Source organism: Oryx dammah, unplaced genomic scaffold (genome assembly GCF_014754425.2).
Source record: "Oryx dammah isolate SB20612 unplaced genomic scaffold, SCBI_Odam_1.1 HiC_scaffold_23, whole genome shotgun sequence".
NCBI classification, from domain to species: domain Eukaryota; kingdom Metazoa; phylum Chordata; class Mammalia; order Artiodactyla; family Bovidae; genus Oryx; species Oryx dammah.
In genome coordinates, this window is record NW_024070207.1 from 21,570,595 (window position 1) to 21,590,896 (window position 20,302).

At 36.9% G+C, this 20,302-nt stretch overlaps 1 protein-coding gene across 2 annotated transcripts in view; it reads left to right on the forward strand.

Annotated features, from left to right (window-relative positions):
- The first annotated feature begins 316 nt into the window (after window positions 1-316).
- The window catches only part of KLHL4 (kelch like family member 4), an 86,595-nt gene continuing 66,609 nt past the window's right edge, over window positions 317-20,302 (forward strand). Inside the window, exon 1 of one of the 2 annotated variants that reach the window (XM_040265124.1) lies at window positions 317-1,165. In XM_040265124.1, coding sequence (XP_040121058.1) covers window positions 747-1,165 — 419 coding nt within the window. In that variant the 5' untranslated portion in view covers window positions 317-746. The remainder of the gene's footprint in view (window positions 1,166-20,302) is intronic. The other variant, XM_040265123.1, reaches the window with a different exon arrangement.

The window sequence follows — 20,302 nt, forward strand, 5'->3', positions numbered from 1 at the left end:
CTCTAGTGTTTTTAGCCATAGGTAACCAATACATTATGTTTCTAAAATTGTTCAGGTTTTCAAACAAATATCTCTATAAAGACAGTCATATTTTCAGACATTTTGTAAAAAATAACTACAAATGTGCATGAGGAGACTGATGGCAAGATACTTTTTCTTAATGAACTACCTTCAAATTTTCCATAAGAACACCAAAATAGATCATAATGAACTCATTGTTACAAATTCTCCTAGGGCAAAATGTCACATTTTTAGAAGTGGGCTGCCAGGAAATAATATCTGACAGAGGGTGGGGTGAGTGGAATTTAGAAACAAGTGTTTTTAAACACTTTGCTTTTGTTCACTTGCTTGGACTTAAAAGCCAAAGCTACTTATACTTCAGTTAGGAGGGAGCTGGGTTAGGTATTTGCAAGTCCAGGCGGGAAGGCTGGGAGTTTGCAAATCTAGCAGCTGGAGTGTGTTGTGGTAGCTGTTTTCCTGTGCTAAGCTGATTTACTTGTTTAAGGTCTGACCTCATCATCCTGTCCCTATGTGTTCCCACCTACACTGTTAGCTGCTGCTTTCTGCTTCAGCTGGAAAGCTGGAACTGTTCACAGTGTATCACAAACAGTGGGGGAGGGGGGAACAAAAAGACTGCTCTCAACACTTGCGCTTTTGTTAGTCCTACAGAAGAGGCAGAGAAACAAGAGATAACAAAGGCTGTTTCCTTTCTGTGAGAGAAGGCATTGGTCTTTCCTCCTGCAACAATGTCACTGTCTGGCAAGAAAGAGTTTGATGTGAAACAGATCCTAAGGCTACACTGGAGATGGTTTAGTCATCCTTCTCAAGGCTCACCCAACACTGGAAATTGCCTTCAGCAGGAAGGATATGAGCATAGAGGGACCCCGGTTCAGGGCAGATTGAAGAACCACTCTCGGGACAGAAATGGACTGAAAAAAAGCAACAGTCCTGTCCACCACAGCATATTACCACCAGTGCCAGAATTGGCCCCTGCCCGTCAAAGAGCCTTTCAGAACTGGCACTCACGAAAACTGATAGAACATCTTCGAGTAAATGAAGATACTCCTAAAGCAGTTCCATGGAATTTGTTCAAAGAAGCTTATGAAAAACACTCACAAGATGAGGAGATGATGGCTGATGACAATACAGAAGATTCTACAGCAAGGTAGGAGTTTTTGAACACATAACAAAGTCATAGCTTAGATTAACTTATCCTCTAAAGTGCTCATTTAGTGTTTAAATAAAAGTTATAATAATTTCTGAATTTGTATGCAGCCAATCGGGGTGTTCAAGTAATCCCCTTATCTAAGTCTATAAAAGAATATAGTCATAGTACATATTTTTGGTAATTAATGGGAAATATGCTTTAGAGTTGTGAGTTTAGTTTCTCTATTCCATTCTGATTCTGTTAACAATTCTGTTTTAGTTTTTAGAGATTAGCAATTATTATAATTGTTACTTTTCTGTAAATATCCTCTGTGGCTTGAATGTTCAGATAGTTGTGTTTCTTTCTTTCTTTCTTTGTAAAATTGTGATGGATTACCTAGAACTCTTTCTGACTTTGTCAGGCCAGCTCTGACTGCTCAGCACATCCTTGTCTATAACTTAGTACATAGTTGCCATACTGATGCTTGATAAATATTATCTTTATGTGAGAGTATGGAAAAGTTTCTTTTGGCATTTGAGATTTATTTCAAGTAGTATTAGGTTCCATAGCTAGTTTGCATTTATGAAAATATTTTGCATAAAACAAGTAATGAAATGCTGCTTATGGCAGTGAGATCTTAAAGTAGGAAATGGACATATCAACTATTTTAGAATATTAAAATGTGATAAGAAATGATAATAAAGTATTGTGTAAGTATAGCTCATAAAATCTTTGACCTCATTTTTATTTTTGTGTCTACCAGTATTGTTTGATTATGTTTTATATTTTTGTTTTTTGGCCACAAGGCATGTGGGATCTTAGCTCCCAGACCAGGGATCAAATCCACACATCCTGCATTGAAAGGTGGAGTCTTAACCACTGGACCACCAGGGAAGTCCCACACCAGTATTGTTTGAGTAGAAGAAAAGTATGTTCCCTCCTCTAATGCTGTCTAACATAACTTAATCTAGTATATTTTTACTTTATTTTCCTATTTTCATTATCAGATTTTATTTCCTCAACATGTAGACACAACTAATGATTTTGATAATATAATTACAGTGTAAAAGGCTATAGTAAAAATTGTATTTTTGAAATGGCTTAAATTTTATAGCAGTTCAACATAAAGGTATGCTAATTTATTTAGAAATCTGGATATTTTGTATACTGTCTATAAGAGTGGGCTTCCCCTGTGGTTCAGATGGTAAAGAATCTGCTTGCAATGCAGGGGACCCAGGTTTGATTCCTGGATTGGGAAGATCCCCTAGAGAAGGGCATGGCTACCCACTGTAGTATTCTTGCCTGGAAAATCCCATGGACAGAGGAGCCTGGTGGGCTACAGTCCATGGAGTTGCAAGAGTCAGATGCGACTTAGTGACTGTTGTAGGGAAATTAAATTATCCACTGTGAATTCCTGACAAAATTTTTTTGAGCATCCTTAAATTGATTTTCCAGCATGAGAATATATTTACAGTAATTTAGATGCTAAATGAAAATGCTAGATAAAATGTCAAATATAAAGTGTCACCAAGTAATATCTTAAAAATATATTTTTCCTTTTATTCTTTACAGTGTTCATATTCTAAAAAACATTCCCTTAAATATGCTATGGTTACAGTGCAAAGTTAATATTTTACTAAAATAAATACAGGAAGTGGTTTTATAGATGTGCCAGGAATATTTTAAGCCGAAGAGAAGAGGTAAATTGAGCACTTAATTAATTGAAAATGATGATTTATTAATCTATAATTACCCATTCTGAATTATTTCATCTTGGGTAAAAAAAAAAATTTGATAAGGAACTTTCTTATTTTCCACTTCTCTAATGCCTCTTTTTAAGCAAAATTGGGGAGCAGGAGGAAAAGATCCTGCAAAGTTGGCAGCAACCTACTATCCCCTCAGTAGAACACTTGTGGTTAAATAACAAACAAAAATGGCAGTCAGTGTGGAGAACACAAGGTGAGTTCTAACACTTGGGCAAAAATAAGGGTTCTTAAGTCATCCTGCTTTCTACAAATATTGCAGGGAATAGAGAATGGACTAGTTTACTAAAATATGATATAGTTGAATAACCTATAATTAAATCTAAAACAAATAGTAAAGCCAAGATATTAAAGTTATATTAATACATTGGCTAGGGGATTTTAAAACTCAAATACATTCCTTGTAATTGAATTTTAAGTTTGTATTTCATTTAGGAGCAGCTCTGTATCATGGTCCCACACTGTGAGTATGCACGTATCAGCATGCATGTCATCAGAGGCCTAGGCTCAATTATCATCTCCTTTTTGCCCTCAGTTCAGTCGCTCAGTCATGTATGACTCTGCCCTACTTATGTACTAACTCTGCATCTTTGCTTCCCATAACAAGCTTGCTCAATGTCCTTTCTTTTCTTATATCATCCTCAGAATTCAAAAAATTAAGATATTTTGACAGTGTATTATGATCATGATTTTATATGACAGAATATTATTATATGGTTTTATATATATATATAAACTGCTGATAAAGAGATGATTGTGTAAGTACTCAGGAGTATAAAGTTGTTCAACTGCATTTGCTAAGACAAATGTGGTTATCTCATCATTGTGCTTGAGAACATTGAATAAAATCCTGATGACCTGTGTATGGGTCCAGAACAACATGCCCCAGTACAAAGTTGAAGATTCACAGGGATGTTTAGTTTTAAGGAATTGGCAGCAGTTGGGATCATACCCTCACCCTATATGTTTTTGTGTAATTTGTTATTTGTATGATATATGATTTTGTGTATCTTTGGCAGTATTACTCTGTTAGACAAGCAACAAAATTCCCTCCATTTTACACCTTTTTGATTTTCAAGTGAGGTGTCCCTCAGGAACAACAAGGAAGATGTCACTGTAAATTGTGATAGCCTAAAGAAGGGGGGATTGAATGAATAAGACTTAGAATTCATTAATAATTCATTCCACAAATATTGAGCGCCATTTGTGTCAGCTACACTTCTACATAGTGGAGATAAATCGGGATCAAAACAGAGAATATGTTTTTATAGAGTATACATTCTAATAAGGAGAGAAACAATAAAAATAAACCAAATGTAGTACTTTAGTAGTTGTAAGTAGTATGAAGAAAAAATAATTAGAAAGAAGAGAGAGAAGAAAGGATCCTACTTCAGACAGGGAAGGCCTTTCTGATGAGGTAACGTTTGAGCAGAGATCTAAACGAAGTGAAAGGGCAGTCATGAGGCTGTCTGACACAGAATTCAAAGCAAGTGAGAGGTTACTGCTGCTGTGCCACATGGGAGTCCATAACCTCCATTCATATTTTTTCTTATTCAAATCAATGCCACATGTCCCCACACAATCCATTGATTACTGTTTCAAACATTCTTAATTTAAGTGGTGAAATCAAAAATATGCCCTACCTGTTGCTTATTACAGTGACTTTAAGATCACATACATATCCTCATGGCCACAGAGGTGACTTTCCAGTCATCCTTTAACCATGGTGCCATTTTGTCCTCTGGGGATCTGGCTATTCAGCCAGTAGACTATATGCTTCAGGTACAGAGGCCCCATGCCCTTTGTGAAAATGGACGCATGATGGTTTATGTGTTCTCTTCACAAAACAATCCAGATGGGTCCAAACCAAATGCATTGTGTGTCTTTATCCTCAACACAAATCCACCTGTAATATGGAATATGCTTGGGGAATATTTATGCATAAGAGAAATCTTAAATAATGAAGCTTACTGTAATATCTTTTCTCATAAAGTAGGAAGTAAGGTATGTGAGTATTTACAGGGAGCACTTTCCAGAAAGACAGAACGGCGATTTCAAGAGTCTTGACATGGAGTGTGCTTCATATGTTAAAACACAACAAGGCTAGCGCAGCTGGAGGAGGGCTTTCAAAGGGGAGATTAATAGCAGATAGCTTTGAAAAGGCAACAATAACACAGCGTTAAAAATAATCAGCATCTTTTATAGATATTTACTATGTGCCAAGCACTAAATACATGTGTTTTCTCATGTTCCCAAGAAAATTTTTGAATGCAAAGAATGTTCACGTTTTTCTCTGGGTACTATTTTATTGGATATCTGTTGTTGTTGCTTATCTTCTTTCAAGACAATATTATATGGCTTTATAAAGTTCAGAGTTAGGCTTGCTTTACTTAATTTTACACCACATAACTGAGTAGAAACTGTTACTTCAAAGGAAAGAATAAGGAACAAACTACAATTTTATTGTTGTTTATAGAAAGTTTAAGATTAAATCCCTTTGTCTATGGGTTAAAATGTACCATACAAAACTACACAAGTTATTAAATTGCTTTATTAAACTAACAACATTTTTAGAGCATTTTAACACATAATTTAAATATAGTGCAATGTTTCCTAATATTCCTAATTTCTAATGGAACTTCCATTGGTTGATTTTAAATCCTTGCTAGGCACAGCCTATTTACTGAGAGTGAGGCACCATGGTCTTCACAACTCATTCTTAACAGTGTGGTATTGTGTATATATTTAAGTTAACATTAGTTAAAATGTATTTAATATTTGAGAAATTTGAGGCTCCTTTCTATCTAGGGATCTGGCAATATGTTAGGACCATGTTTCTTTAAACATTATGATTACACACCTATAGTTGTTATTTCTGATATTTGAAAGACAAGACTCAGTTTCCTTCTGCATTTGGAAATTTAAAATAATAAATTTATTTATTTTAATTGGATGTTTATATGGTATTTGTTTTGCCATACATCAACATGAATCCACCACAGGTATACACGTGTTCCCCATCCTGAACACCCCTCCCTCCTCTCTCCCCGTACCATCCCTCTGGGTCGTCTCAGTGCACCAGCCCCAAGCATCCAGTATCATGCATCGAACCTGGACTGGCGATTCGTTTCATATATGATATTACACATGTTTCAATGCTATTCCCCCAAATCATCCCACCCTAAACCTCTCCCACAGAGTCCATAAAACTGTTCTATACATTGGTGTCTCTTTTGCTGTCTCGCATACAGGATTATCGTTACCATCTTTCTAAATTCCATATATATTCGTTAGTATACTGTATTGGTGTTTTTCTTTCTGGCTTGCTTCACTCTGTATAATAGGCTCCAGTTTCATCCACCTCATTAGAACTGATTCAAATGTATTCTTTTTAATGGCTGAGTAATACTCCATCGTGTATATGTACCACAGCTTTCTTATCCATTCATCTGCTGATGGACATCTAGATTGCTTCCATGTCCTGGCTATTGTAAACAGTGCTGCAATGAATATTGGGGTACATGTGTCTCTTTCAATTCTGGTTTCCTCGGTGTGTATGCCCAGCAGTGGGATTGCTGGGTCATAAGGCAGTTCTATTTCCATTTTTTTAAGGAATCCCCACACTGTTCTCCATAGTGGCTGTACTAGTTTGCATTCCCACCAACAGTGTAAGAGGGTTCCCTTTTCTCCACACCCTCTCCAGAATTTATTGCTTGTAGACTTTTGGATAGCAGCCATTCTGACTGGCGTGAAATGGTACCTCATTGTGGTTTTGATTTGCATTTCTCTGAGAATGAGTGATGTTGAGCATCTTTTCATGTGTTTGTTAGCCATCTGTATGTCTTCTTTGGAGAAATGTCTATTTAGTTCTTTGGCCCATTTTTTGATTGGGTCGTTTATTTTTCTGGAATTGAGCTTCAGGAGTTGCTTGTATATTTTTGAGATTAGTTGTTTGTCCGTTGCTTCATTCGCTATTATTTTCTCCCATTCTGAAGGCTGTCTTGTCACCTTGCTTAGAGTTTCCTTTGTTGTGCAGAAGCTTTTAAGTTTAATTAGGTCCCATTATTTTTGCTTTCTTTTCCAATATTCTGGGAGGTAGGTAATAGAGGATCCTGCTGTGACGTATGTCGGAGAGTGTTTTGCCTTTGTTCTCCTCTAGGAGTTTTATAGTTTCTGGTCTTACATTTAGATCTTTAATACATTTTGAGTTTATTTTTGTGTATGGTGTTAGAAAGTGTTCTAGTTTCATTCTTTTACAAGTGGTTGACCAGTTTTCCCAGCACCACTTGTTAAAGAGATTGTCTTTAATCCATTGCATATTCTTGCCTCCTTTGTCACAGATAAGGTGTCCATAGGAGTGTGGATTTATCTCTGGGCTTTCTATTTTGTTCCATGGATCCATATTTCTGCCTTTGTGCTAGTACCATACTGTCTTGATGACTGTAGCTTTGTAGTAGAGCCTGAAGCCAGGCAGGTTGATTCCTCCAGTTCCATTCTTCTTTCTCAAGATTGCTTTGGCTATTTGAGGTTTTTTGTACTTCCATACAAATTATGAAATTATTTGTTCTAGCTCTGTAAAAAATACCATTGGTAGCTTGATAGGCATTGCACTGAATCTATAAATTGCTTTGGGTAGTATACTCGTTCTCATTATATTGATTCTTCTGATCCATTAACATGCTATATTTCTATTAGTGTCCTCTTTGATTTCTTTCACCAGTGTTTTAGAGTTTTCTACATATAGGTCTTTAGTTTCTTTAGGTAGATATATTCCTAAGTATTTTATTCTTTCTGTTGCAATGGTGAATGGAATTGTTTCCTTAATTTCTCTTTCTATTTTCTCATTATTAGTGTATAGGAATGAAAGGGATTTCTGTGTGTTGACTTTAAATCCTACAACTTTACTATATTCATTGATTAGCTCTAGTAATTTTCTGGTGGAGTCTTTACAGTTTTCTATGTAGAGGATCATGTCCTCTGCAAACAGTGGGAGTTTTACTTTTTCTTTTCCAGTTTGGATTCCTTTTATTTCTTTTTCTGCTCTGCTTGCTGTGGCCAAAACTTCCAAAACTATGTTGAATAGTAATGGTGAAAGTGGGCACCCTTGTCTGTTCCTCACTTTAGGGGAAATGCTTTCAATTTTTCACCATTGAGGGCGATGTTTGCTGTGGGTTTGTCATATATAGCTTTTCTTATGTTGAGGTATGTTCCTTCTATTCCTGCTTTCTGGAGAGTTTTTATCATCAATGGATGTTGAATTTTGTCAAAGGCTTTCTCTGCATCTTTTGAGATAATCATATGGATTTTATTTGTTAATGTGGTGTATTACATTGACTGATTTGCGGATATTGAAGAATCCTTGCATCCCTGGGATAAAGCCCACTTGATCATGGTGTATGATCTTTTTAATGTGTTGTTGGATTCTGATTGCTAGACTTTTGTTAAGGATTTTTGCATCTATGTTCATCAGTGATATTGGCCTGTAGTGTTCTTTTCTTGTGGCATCTTTTTCTGGTTTTGGTATTAGGGTGATGGTGGCCTCATAGAATGTTTGGAAGTTTACCTTCCTCTGCAATTTTCTGGAGGAGTTTGAGTAGGATAGGTGTTAGCTCTTCTCTAAATTTTTGGTAGAAGTCAGCTGTGAAGCCGTCTGGACTTGGGCTTTTGTTTGCTGAAAAATTTCTGATTACAGTTTCAATTTCTGTGCTTGTGATGGGTCTGTTAAGATTTTCTATTTCTTCCTGGTTCAGTTTTGGAAAGTTGTACTTTTCTCAGAATTTGTCCATTTCTTCCACATTGTCCATTTTATTGGCATATAATTGCTGATAGTAGTTTCTTATGATCTTTTGTATTTCTGTGTTGTCTGTTGTGATCTCTCCATTTTCATTTCTAATTTTATTGATTTGATGTTTCTCCCTTTGTTTCTTGATGAATCTAGCTAATGGTTTGTCAATTTTATTTATCCTGTCAAAGAACCAGCTTTTGGCTTTGTTGATTTTTGCTATGGTCTCTTTTGTTTCTTTTGCATTTATTTCTGCCCGAATTTTTAAGATTTCTTTGCTTCTACTAACCCTGGGGTTCTTCATTTCTTCCTTGTCTAGTTGCTTTAGGTGTAGAGTTAGGTTATTTACTTGACTTTTTTCTTGTTTCTTGAGGTATGCCTGTATTGCTATGAATGTTCCCCTTAGCACTGCTTTTACAGTGTCCCACAGGTTTTGGGTTGTTGTGTTTTCATTTTCATTTGTTTCTATGCATATTTCGATTTCTTTTTTGATTTCTTCTGTGATTTATTGATTATTCAGCAGTGTGTTGTTCAGCCTCCATAGGTTAGAAATTTTAATAGCTTTTCTCCTGTAATTGAGATCTAATCTTACTGCATTGTGGTCAGAAAAGATGATTGGAATGATTTCAATTTTTTTTTGAGTTTACCACGGCTAGATTTGTGGCCCAGGATGTGATCTATCCTGGAGAAGGTTCCATGTGCGCTTGAGAAAAAGGTGAAAATAATTGTTTTGGGGTGAAATGCCCTATAGATATCAATTAGGTCTAACTGGTCTATTGTATCATTTAAAATTTGTGTTCCTTATTAATTTTCTGTTTAGTTGATCTATCCATAGGTGTGAGTGGGGTATTAAAGTCTCCCACTATTACTGTGTTATTGTTAATTTCCCCTGTCATACTTGTTAGCATTTGTCTTACATATTGCGGTGCTCCTATGTTGGGTGCATATATATTTATAATTGTTATATCTTCTTCTTGGATTGATCCTTTGATCATGATGTAGTGTCCTTCTTTGTCTCTTTTCACAGCCTTTGTTTTAAAGTTTATTTTATCTGATATGAGTATTGCTACTCCTGCTTTCTTTTGGTCTCTATTTGCATGGAAAATCTTTTTCCAGCCCTTCACTTTCAGTCTGTATGTGTCCCCTGTTTTGAGGTGGGTCTCTTGTAGACAACATATATAGGGGTCTTGTTTTTGTATCCATTCAGCCAGTCTTTGTTTTTTGGTTGAGGCATTCAACCCATTTACGTTTAAGGTAATTATTGATAAGTTACTGTCTTAAGGGGGCCTGTTTTTCTCCAAGGTTGTTCAGAGTAGTTTTCTCTTAAATGGCTGGGGCAAGGAATTTTGGAGATCAGCCTCTCAGAGGCTGGACTGGCTGGGAGCTGGGCGTAATCAACCTTAATGTCCATTTCCATAGAATGGTGGGGTGGACCTGGAGGGGAGTTTTAACTCCAAGCTCTTTTGAACCATGTAACTTTCCTTCATATCCAATAAATAGATTTCATAAATAAATACTAACAGACCACCCAATTATATGAATTTAATATGTGTTGTTATTTGTTTAGCTTATTTTTGTTCTTTGGCAACTGATTAGAAGGATACCAAATCAGAATCAGTGGGCTGTTATTAGGTTGGTGCAAAAGTAACAGCAGTTTTGGACCCTGAATTTTAAATCATTATAACTAGGCTCAGTTGCATCTTTATTAATCAAAATAGGAACCATTACAATCAACACATTTTTTTTCAATAAGAAATGTTCATTTATTCCTGTAGCAAAAAAAAAATCTATGCTTCGAGATTTGATGAACTCTTGGAAAACATGTTCTATGTCCTGCTGGTTGTGGAAGCATTTTACTTGCAAAAAAGTTGTCAAGATGCTTGAAGAAGTGGTAGTCAGTTTATGAGAGGTCAGATGAACATGGCAGATGAGGTAAAACTTTGTAGCCCAATTCTCTGAACTTTTGAAACTTTGGTTGTGTGACATGCACACACATGTCATGGAGAAGAATTGGACCCTTTCTGTGGACCAGTTCCAGCTGCAGGTGTTACAGTTTTTGGTGCACCTCATCAATTTTCTGAGCATACCTCTCAGCTGTAATAGTTTCACAGGGATTCAGAAAGCTGTAGTGGATCAGATAGGCAGCAGACCACCAAACAGTGACCATAATCTTTTTTATTGGTGCAAGTTTGGCTGGGAAGTGCTTTGGAGCTTCTTCTCAGTCCAACCATTGCTGGGTTTTGTATAAAATCCACTTTTGGGTGCACACCACAATCTGATGGAGAAATGGTTCATTGTTGTGTGGAATAAGAGAAGACGACACTTCAAAACGACAGTTTTTTGATTTGCAGTCAGCTCAGGATGCACTCACTTTTTGATATTTTTCACCTTTCTAATTTCCTTCAATGCCAAATGACCATAGAATGATCAACATTGAGTTCTTGGGCAACTTATGCTCTCAGTTAGTCATCGTCAACTTCTGATGGCCAACTAATGTGTTCCTCACCTTCAGGGCTCTTGTCTCCTTTGCAAAACTTCTTGAACCACCACTGAACTGTACGTTCATTAGCAGTTCCTGGGCCAAATGCGTTGTTGATGTTGCAAGTTGTCTCCACAGCTTTATGACTCATTTTGAATTAGAATAAGAAAAATGCTTGAATTTGCTTTTTCCTGACATCATTTCAATAGTCTAAAATGCATATAAAGTAAACAGAAAGTAATAATTCATTAGCAAAATCATAAAGCAAGAAATGTGCATTAAATGATGAATAACATAACCACAGTCATTTAAGAATGTATTCCAGTATCAAATGGCAAAGTTCAACAATGTAAAACCAAAATTACTTTTGTACCAACCTATTACCTCTTCTATGCAAAAATCCTATGCATTGGCAACCAGATAATATCCTAAAGGCAATCCTAGGAAAATCAGCTAAAGTTATGATAACAATTAAAAATTACATGAAATTTCAGTTCCTATCCTGATGATACTGATTATGTGTAACATTTGGTGTGGACCAACTTTTAAGGGCATCACAACTGATAAAGTCATAGTTGGAAACTCATTTTTATTTAAATCACTCCAGAATAAATGAATTAAAGTCACTCAGTCAAGTCCAACTCTTTGTGACCCCATGGACTATACAGTCCAAGAAATTCTCCAGGCCAGAATACTGGAGTGGGCAGCCATTCCATTCTCCAGGGGATCTTCCCAACTCAGGGATCAAACCTGGGTCTCCTGCATTGCAGGCAGATTCTTTACCAACTGAGCTACCAGCAAAGTCCTTGAATCACTCCAGAACACTGTGGATACTAATGAAGTGGCGTACATTTATTGGTGCTTTCAAACAAAATCATAGTCTTCTATGTTTTTTCTATTTCTTTGTATTGCTGTCTGTGGTTTATCTCTCCAAAGGAAAATAATGGTACACATAAAACACACTTCTATACATAAAAATCTTTATTATTCCACGCTAAAATGAAAGATACACCCATTGAGTATATTTTATTTATGGTGATTGCATTCCATTAACATTATAATTTCATTAAAGAGAGTGAAAATGTATATCCATAGTGACTGAGAATTAAGATTTTTAAAATAGACTTTAAAAGAACTATCTAATAAAATGTAACTAAAAGTGAGAAAATCTAAATCAAATAGTTTTCATTATCTAATGTTTTAGGATGGAACAGGTTATTACTGAAAAGGTATCCCGCATAAGGTTTTACTCTGAAAACATTATAAAACATGTGTTTCCAAAATCAAGGTATAGATCTAATACATACCACTAGCCTTTGCACTGAAGGAGAGCAGCACCAGTGATCATATTATTGAAGCTATCAGAAGTGAATGCTTCATTACTCCTGGTTAATCTTTCTTAGCCTGTTACTGTTAGTCAAAGTGACTTATCCTTTGCATACTTTCAAATGTTGTTTTACAGAATGGAAACAGTTGCCCTCCTCACATACTGTCTATTGCTGTTGTTTCTTCAGGAGCCATACTAAACACCTTGCCAATTTTTTCAGCGGGTCTTTAACATAGGTGATTTGTTCTTGGTCATTCCAGTGCTAGCTCAGTCAATAGAAACTATCTGTTAAATATTTTTGTCCACATTTTCCCTGTAAAACTATTAATAGATTGCTTCAGCACAGTGGCATTTAGATGTCCTTTTTTGGTGAATGTTAATCATATTAGCTATAACAATTCCAATCAGCAATTACATGTTTAACAGATGATCACATAGCACTTTAGGGCAGCACAACTATTTAATTTGGTCTGAATTCTGTTGTAACATTCAACAAATATTTGTTTAAGATGTTGATATTTGTTTCCTCCATTCAGCAAATGTATATTGAACTGGCATTCTGAAGATGTAATAGAGGCTGATTCCCACTAGAGACTTACAATAGTGTTGGGGAGATAAACTGCATCCACTTGGAAAGTTTTACGGTGATAAAAAAAAGAGTGTATTGCAAAAATAGTTTAAATTGATTGGTCATTAAGACCACTAGGCATTCAGAGACAAATAATTCTTTTCACCAGAGCAACTGTAGAAAGCTTCGTGTAGGAACACGATTTAAGATCAGTTTTAAGGATGGATAGCATTTTTATGCAGATATGGAAAAGAATGAATTCTAGATAGGAGGAGAAACACAATGCCTTGAAACAGGAATTGAAACATGGTGTGCTCAAATGGCAGATTTCAGTTTGCCCGAAGTGAATGATATATTTTGGAGAATAGCATAAAATTAAATAAGAAAGAAACGTTAGGCATAGATTATGGAAGATCTTAAAAGACAGAAAAAGAACCATCTGGACTTTATCTTAGAGGTTTGGGTTTATTAACCTCCAAAAATGTACTGAAGTATTTTGCATCTGTGAATAATTTTGCAAAGAAGTTCCACTTGCTTTCTTCAGATTCTCCAATGTTCCATTACACCAGAAAAAAAAAAAAGCTGGTAAAACATCTCCAGCTGGCACTGGAGCTGTGGCTGCATGGTGCTGGAGTGGTGGCTGCATGGTGCTGGAGAGGCGGCTGCATGGTGCTGGAGAGGCAGCTGCATGGCGCTGGAGAGATTTTGAGGAGGTACCCCACCTCCAAGGGCAAAGGAGAAGCCCCCAAAAGATGGTAGGAGGGGTGAAATCGCATTTAGAATGAAACCCCATACACACCAGGATGCTCAGAGCCCACAAACAAACATTGTTTGTACCAGGACCCAGAGACCCCATAGAGGCTGAGTTTGAGTGTTTTTGTGTTTCAGTGTTGACCTGTGTTTGAGCGTCTCCTGAGGAGGTACGGGTCAGCAGTGGACTGCTGTGGGGGCAGGGGCTCTGGGTGCAGCAGACCTGGGTATGGCATAAGCCCTCTTGGAGGGGGTCACCATTAATCCCACCATAGAGTGGCCAGAACTTACATAGGACTGGGGAAACAGACTCTTGGAGGGCACAAACAAAATCTTGTGTGCACCAGGACCCAGGAAAAAGGAGCAGTGACCCCAAAAGAGACTGACCCAGAAATGCCCGTGAGTATCCAGGAGACTCCGGTGGAGGCATGGGTTGGTGGCGGCCTGCTACAGGGGTGGGGACACTGAGTGTAGCAGTGCATGCATGGTACATTTTGAAGGAGGTCGCCTTTATCTTCATTACTTCCACTGTAGTTTGCTAAGTTGCTTCAGTCGTGTCCGACTCTGCACGACCCCATAGATGGCAGCCCACCTGGCTCTCCCGTCCCTGGGATTCTCCAGGCAAGAATACTGGAGTGGGTTGCCATGGCCTTCTTCAATGCAGGAAAGTGAAAAGTGAAAGTGAAGTCGTGTCTGACTCCTAGAGATTCCGTGGACTGCAGCCTACCAGGCTCCTCCATCCATGGGACCTTCCTGGCAAGAGTACTGGAGTGGGGTGCCATTGCCTTCCCCGACTGTAGTTTGGCCTCAGGTCAAATAACAAGGAGGGAACACAGCCCCACCCATCAACAGAAAATTGGATAAAAGATTTACATCAGAGGGCAGACAGAATGAAAACCACAATCACAGAAAACTAACCAATCTTATCACATGGATCACAGACTTGTCTAACTAAATGAAACTATGAGCCATGCCCTATAGGACCACCCAAGATGGATGGATCATGGTGGAGAGTTCTTACAAAACGTGGTCCACTGGAGAAGGGAATGGCAAACCACTTCAGTATTTTTGCTTTGAGAAACCCATCAGTGGTATGAAAAGGCAAAAAAATAGGGCACTGAAAGATGAACTCCCCAGGTTGGTAGGTGCCCAATATGCTACTGGATATCACTGGAGAAATAACTCCAGAAAGAATGAAGAGAAGGAGCCAAAGCAAAAACAACATGCAGCTGTGGATGTGACTGGCGATAGAAGTAAAGTCTGATGCTCTAAAGAGCAATATTGCATCAGTTCAGTTCAGTTGCTCAGTCGTGTCCGACTCTTTGCGACCCCATGAATTGCAGCACGCCAGGCCTCCTTGTCCATCACCATCTCCCGGAGTTCACGCAAACCCATGTCCATCGAGTCAGTGACACCATCCAGACATCTCATACTCTGTCGTCCCCTTCTCCTCCTGCCCCCAATCCCTCCCAGCATCAAAGTCTTTTCCAATGAGTCAACTCTTCGCATGAGGTGGCCAAAGTACTGGAGTTTCAGCTTTAGCATCATTCCTTCCAAAGAAATCCCCGGGTTGATCTCCTTCAGAGTGGACTGGTTGGATCTCCTTGCAGTCCAAGGGACTCTCAAGAGTCTTCTCCAGCACCACAGTTCAAAAGCATCAATTCTTCGGTGCTCAGCCTTCTTCACAGTCCAACTCTCACATCCATACATGACCACAGGAAAAACCATAGCCTTGACTTTAACCCTTATCAAATAGATGGTTTATAAATATTTTCTTCCCTTACATAGGTTGTCTTTTGAGTTTTGTTTCCTTTGCTATGTAGACACTTTTTAGTTTAATGTATTCCCACCTGTCTATTTTTGGGTTTTGCTGGTGTTTTGGTATTATATCCACAAAATTATTGCCAAGACCATTGTCATGAAGCTTTTCCTCCGTGTTTTCTGCTAGGAATTTTATAGTTTCAGGTTTTCATTAAAATGTTTAATCCATCGTGGCTTGATTTTTATGTATGGCATAAGGTCCAGTTTCATTATTTTGCAGGAAGATATCCAGTTTTTCCAACACCATTGTTAAAGAGGCTATCCTTTTCCCAATGTAGGTTGTTGGCAGCCTTGTCAAAGATTAGTTAACCATATACGGGCGAATTTGTTTTCTTGGCTCTCTATTCTGTTTCATTGGCCTATAAGTCTGTTTATGCCAAAACCTATGCTGTTTTAATTGATGTTGCTTTGTACTGTATTTTCAAATCAGGATGTGTGTTGCCTCCAGATTTTGTTATTTCTTTAGATCTCTTTGGCTATTTGAGGTCTTTTGTAATTCCATATGAATTTTAGGATTTTTTCTATTCCTGTTAAAAAATTCCACTGGGATTTTGATAGAGATTGTACTGAATTTGTAGATAGCTTTGGGTTTTATTGGCATTTTAACAGTATTAATTTTTTCCAATCTATGAACATGAGATGTCTTTCCATTTCTTTGTCTTTAATTTGTTTCACCAATGTTTTATAATTCTTACGTTATTAAGCTTTCATCTTCTTGATTAAATTTATCCCTAGGTGTTTTATTCTTTTTGATACTTTTGTAAGTGGAATTATTTCTTAATTTACTTTTTAGGTGGCTTTTGTTAGGGTAGAAACAAAAGACTTTTATATATTAATTTGTATCCTGCAACTTTACTGAATTTGTTGATTAGTTCTACCAGTTGTTTTTTTTTTTGTTGTTGTTGTTTGTTTGTTTTGTTTTGTTTTGCAAGTCTTTAGGTTTCTCTACATTTAAGAGCATGTTGTCTGCAAACACAAATAATTTTTCTTCTTCCTTTCTAATTGTGATTAATTTTATTTCTTTTTCTTCTTAATTGTTCTGTCTAGGACTTCCAGTATTATGTTGATTTTAGTGGAGTGTGGGAGGCAAATCATTTTCAGAGACACTAGTTAAATGAGCTATTCCTGAAGCAATTCTCTTTCCTCATAGTGTAAATAGGATATTGGACTTCACTGTGCCTAAGAATTCTCTGGGGAGCTTGTTAAAAATGTAGTTACTCAGTATCTACTATCAGATAATTTAACTTATCATTTCAATTGAGATTTAGGATTCTGAATTTTAACAAACTTCTGAACCAAACTTAAAAAAAAAAAGACACTTGGTCAGCTCCTGCAAGCCCAATTTGTCAGAATTCCTACAGAATCCTAATATTTGATATATTGATAAACATGCAATAAACAAAAATGTTGACCAAGAAAATGTCTTAAAAATAGCCAACAGCATTAATTTAACCTTTTGTTATTAATGTGCAATAAACTTTATTAATTTCTGTGAAAGGTTGTCAGAGAAATAAAAACATAGATCCTACCCCTACAGAGTTTATAGTTGGAGTGAAAAAGTACACCCCCTCAATAAAAATGTTAAACGCTATTACAAGGCAGCAGCTCAGTTCAGATCTCCTAGTGTTTAATATTGAAACTACACAGGATAATGAAGATGGAAGTAGGATTGATGACTCAGGACATGTTGAAATGCAAACACAAAGTTTAATCCAAGAATAGAAACAAATTTCAACCACATGGAAATTTTTTATTATTGTTAAATTTTCAACCCAGAAACAAAATAACCAGTCACAATTTAACATTACTGTGGTCCCTCAACTCAGGTGAGCAATTTTGAAGGCTGGACAAGGATTACTAATATAATGCTGTATATACTATAGATACTTATTGAAAATGCTGATTATATTTTGGGACATTACCTGCAGACTTGCCATCACCTGCTCATTCCCATAACTAATTCACTGCTCTTCTCTTTCTTTCTCCTCACTTTTTTTTTGGCACTTGAGAGATGCTCTCTTCACCTTCTCTGTTACCTTTGCTCTCTGTATAAGCTAATACACTAAAAGTATGTAAGTCTAAAATTGTAACCCAAATTAAAGCAGTAAAAGGGAGAAATAAGGTTTCGTCATTTTAGGTTAGCTAGGAAATGAGATGAAAAATTAAGCATTTCTTCACAAATTATGAAGCTGATTAAGGTAATTTTAATAATAGATTTAGTAATCACCATTCAGAAGTATTTGGCTGATCTAAATATTTGGCTTGCTTAAGGATAAAGCAAATTTGCTAGCAATTACCATACATCTTGATAATATATCAAGATAATTTTATTTCTATATTAAAGTGCTATACATATACTTGAATTTACCACATATGATCAAAGCAAGTATATATGCTATAATTATTTTCATAACAATTTCATAATTACTTCATAACCATTTTCTGGAGAAAAAGGAAATTTATGCTCTGATTGTTTTTATCCGTTTTCAGCTGACTTAAGTGTCTATAATAATTGCATATTTATGTATATCAGGATTTTGGTTAGAAAGATCTTTTAAAGAAATGGACAGCGTGAGAAAAGCCTAAAACATAATGACTACAGCTAATTAGGGGCAAAAATGAAACTAGAAGTAAAATTTCCTGACTTCTATACTTTAACCATTCTATTCTCTCATCAGCTTATTCAACTCCTTTCTTCTGGTAAATCTGTGAGTGTCCAAACATCATTATAACTGATGTTTAAAAGTGGCAATGTAATGTAAAGTAATTGGCCTCCAATTAAAATAAATAAATTTATATTTAAAAAGTGTCAAGGTAAGGCTGATTACAGAATTTCTTATAATTAAATATGTGAAATAACTGTTACATTTTAAATCAGATAACTGCCACATCAAATACATCAGTTTAGTTCAGTCACTCAGTCATGTCCGACTTTTTGTAACCTCATGGACTGCATGCAGCAGGCCAGGCTTCCCTTTCCATCACCAACTCCCAAAGCTTGCTAAAATACAAATCCATTGAGTCAGTGATGCCATCCAACCATCACATCCTCTGTCGTCTCTTTCTCCTCCTGCCTTCAACATTTCCCAGCATCAGGGTCTTTTGCAGTGAATCAGTTCTTCACATCAGGTGGCCAAAGTATTGGAGTTTCAGCTTCAACATCAATCCTTCCAAAGAATATTCAGGACTGTTTTCCTTTAGGATGAACTGGTTGGATCTCTTTGCAGTCCAAGAGACTCTAAAGAGTCTTCTCCAACACCAGATTCAAAAGCATCAATTTTTAAGCACTTAGCTTTCTTTGTAGTCCAACTCTCACAACTATACATGACTACTGGAAAAAACATAGCTTTGACTAGACAGACATTTTTTGGCAAAGTAATGTCTTTGCTTTTTATTATGCTGTCTAGGTTGGTCATACCTTTTCTTCTAAGGAGCAAGTGTCTTCTAATTTCATGGCTGCAGTCACTATCTGCAGTGATTTTGGAGCCCACCCCCAAATAATGTGTGTCACTGTTTCCATTATTTCCCCATATATTTGACATAAAATGATGGGACTGGATGCGATGATTTTACTTTTCTGAATATTGAGTTTTAAGCCAACTTTTTCACTCTCCTCTTTCATTTTCATCAAGAGGTTCTCTAGTTCTTCTCTTTCTGCTATAAGGGTGATATCATTTGTGTGTCTGAGGCTATTGATATTTCTCCTGGCAGTCTTGATTCCAGCTTATGCTTCATCCAGCCTGGCATTTTGCATGATGTACTCTGCATATAAGTTAAATAAGCAGGTGACAATATACAGCCTTGATGTAATCCTTTCCTAATTTTGACCCAGTCTATTGTTCCATGTCTGGTTTTGTCACATCTTGGCCTGCATACAGGTTTCTAAGGGAGTAAGTAATGTGGTCTGGTATTTTCACCTCTTTAAGAATTTTCCAGGTTGCTGTGATTCACACAGTCAAGGGCTTTAGCATGCTCAATGAAGGAGAGGTAGATGTTTTCCTGGAATTCTCTTGCTTTTTCTGATTCAACATATGTTGGCAACTTGACCTCTGGTTCCTCTGCATTTTCTAAATCCAGCTTGAAAATCTGAAAGTTCTTGGTTCACGTACTGTTGAAGCCTGGCTTGGAGAATTTTGAGCATTACTTTGCTAGCATGTGAGATGGGTGCATTTGTTCTGTGGTTTGAACATTCTTTGGCATTGCCTTTCTTTGAGATTGAAATGAAAACTGACTTTTTCCAATTCTGTGGCCACTGCTGGGTTTTCCAAATTTGCTGGCATATTGAGTGCAGCACTTTCATAGCATCATCTTTTAGGATTTGAAATAGCTCAACTGGAATTCCATCACTTCCACTAGCTTTCTTCGTAGTGATGCTTCCTAAAGCCCACCTAACTTCGCAATCCAGGATGTCTAGCTCAAGGTGAATGATCACACCATCATGATTATCTGGGCCATGAAGATCTTTTTTTGTATAGTTCTTCTGTGTATTCTTGCCACCTCTTCTTAATATCTTCTGCTTCTCTTAGGTCCATACCATTTCTGTCCTTTATCGTGCTCATCTTTGCATGGAATGTTCCCTTGGTATCTCTAATTTTCTTGAAGAAATCTCTTGTCTTGCCCATTGTGTTGTTTTCCACTAGTTCTTTGCATTTATCCCTGAGGAAG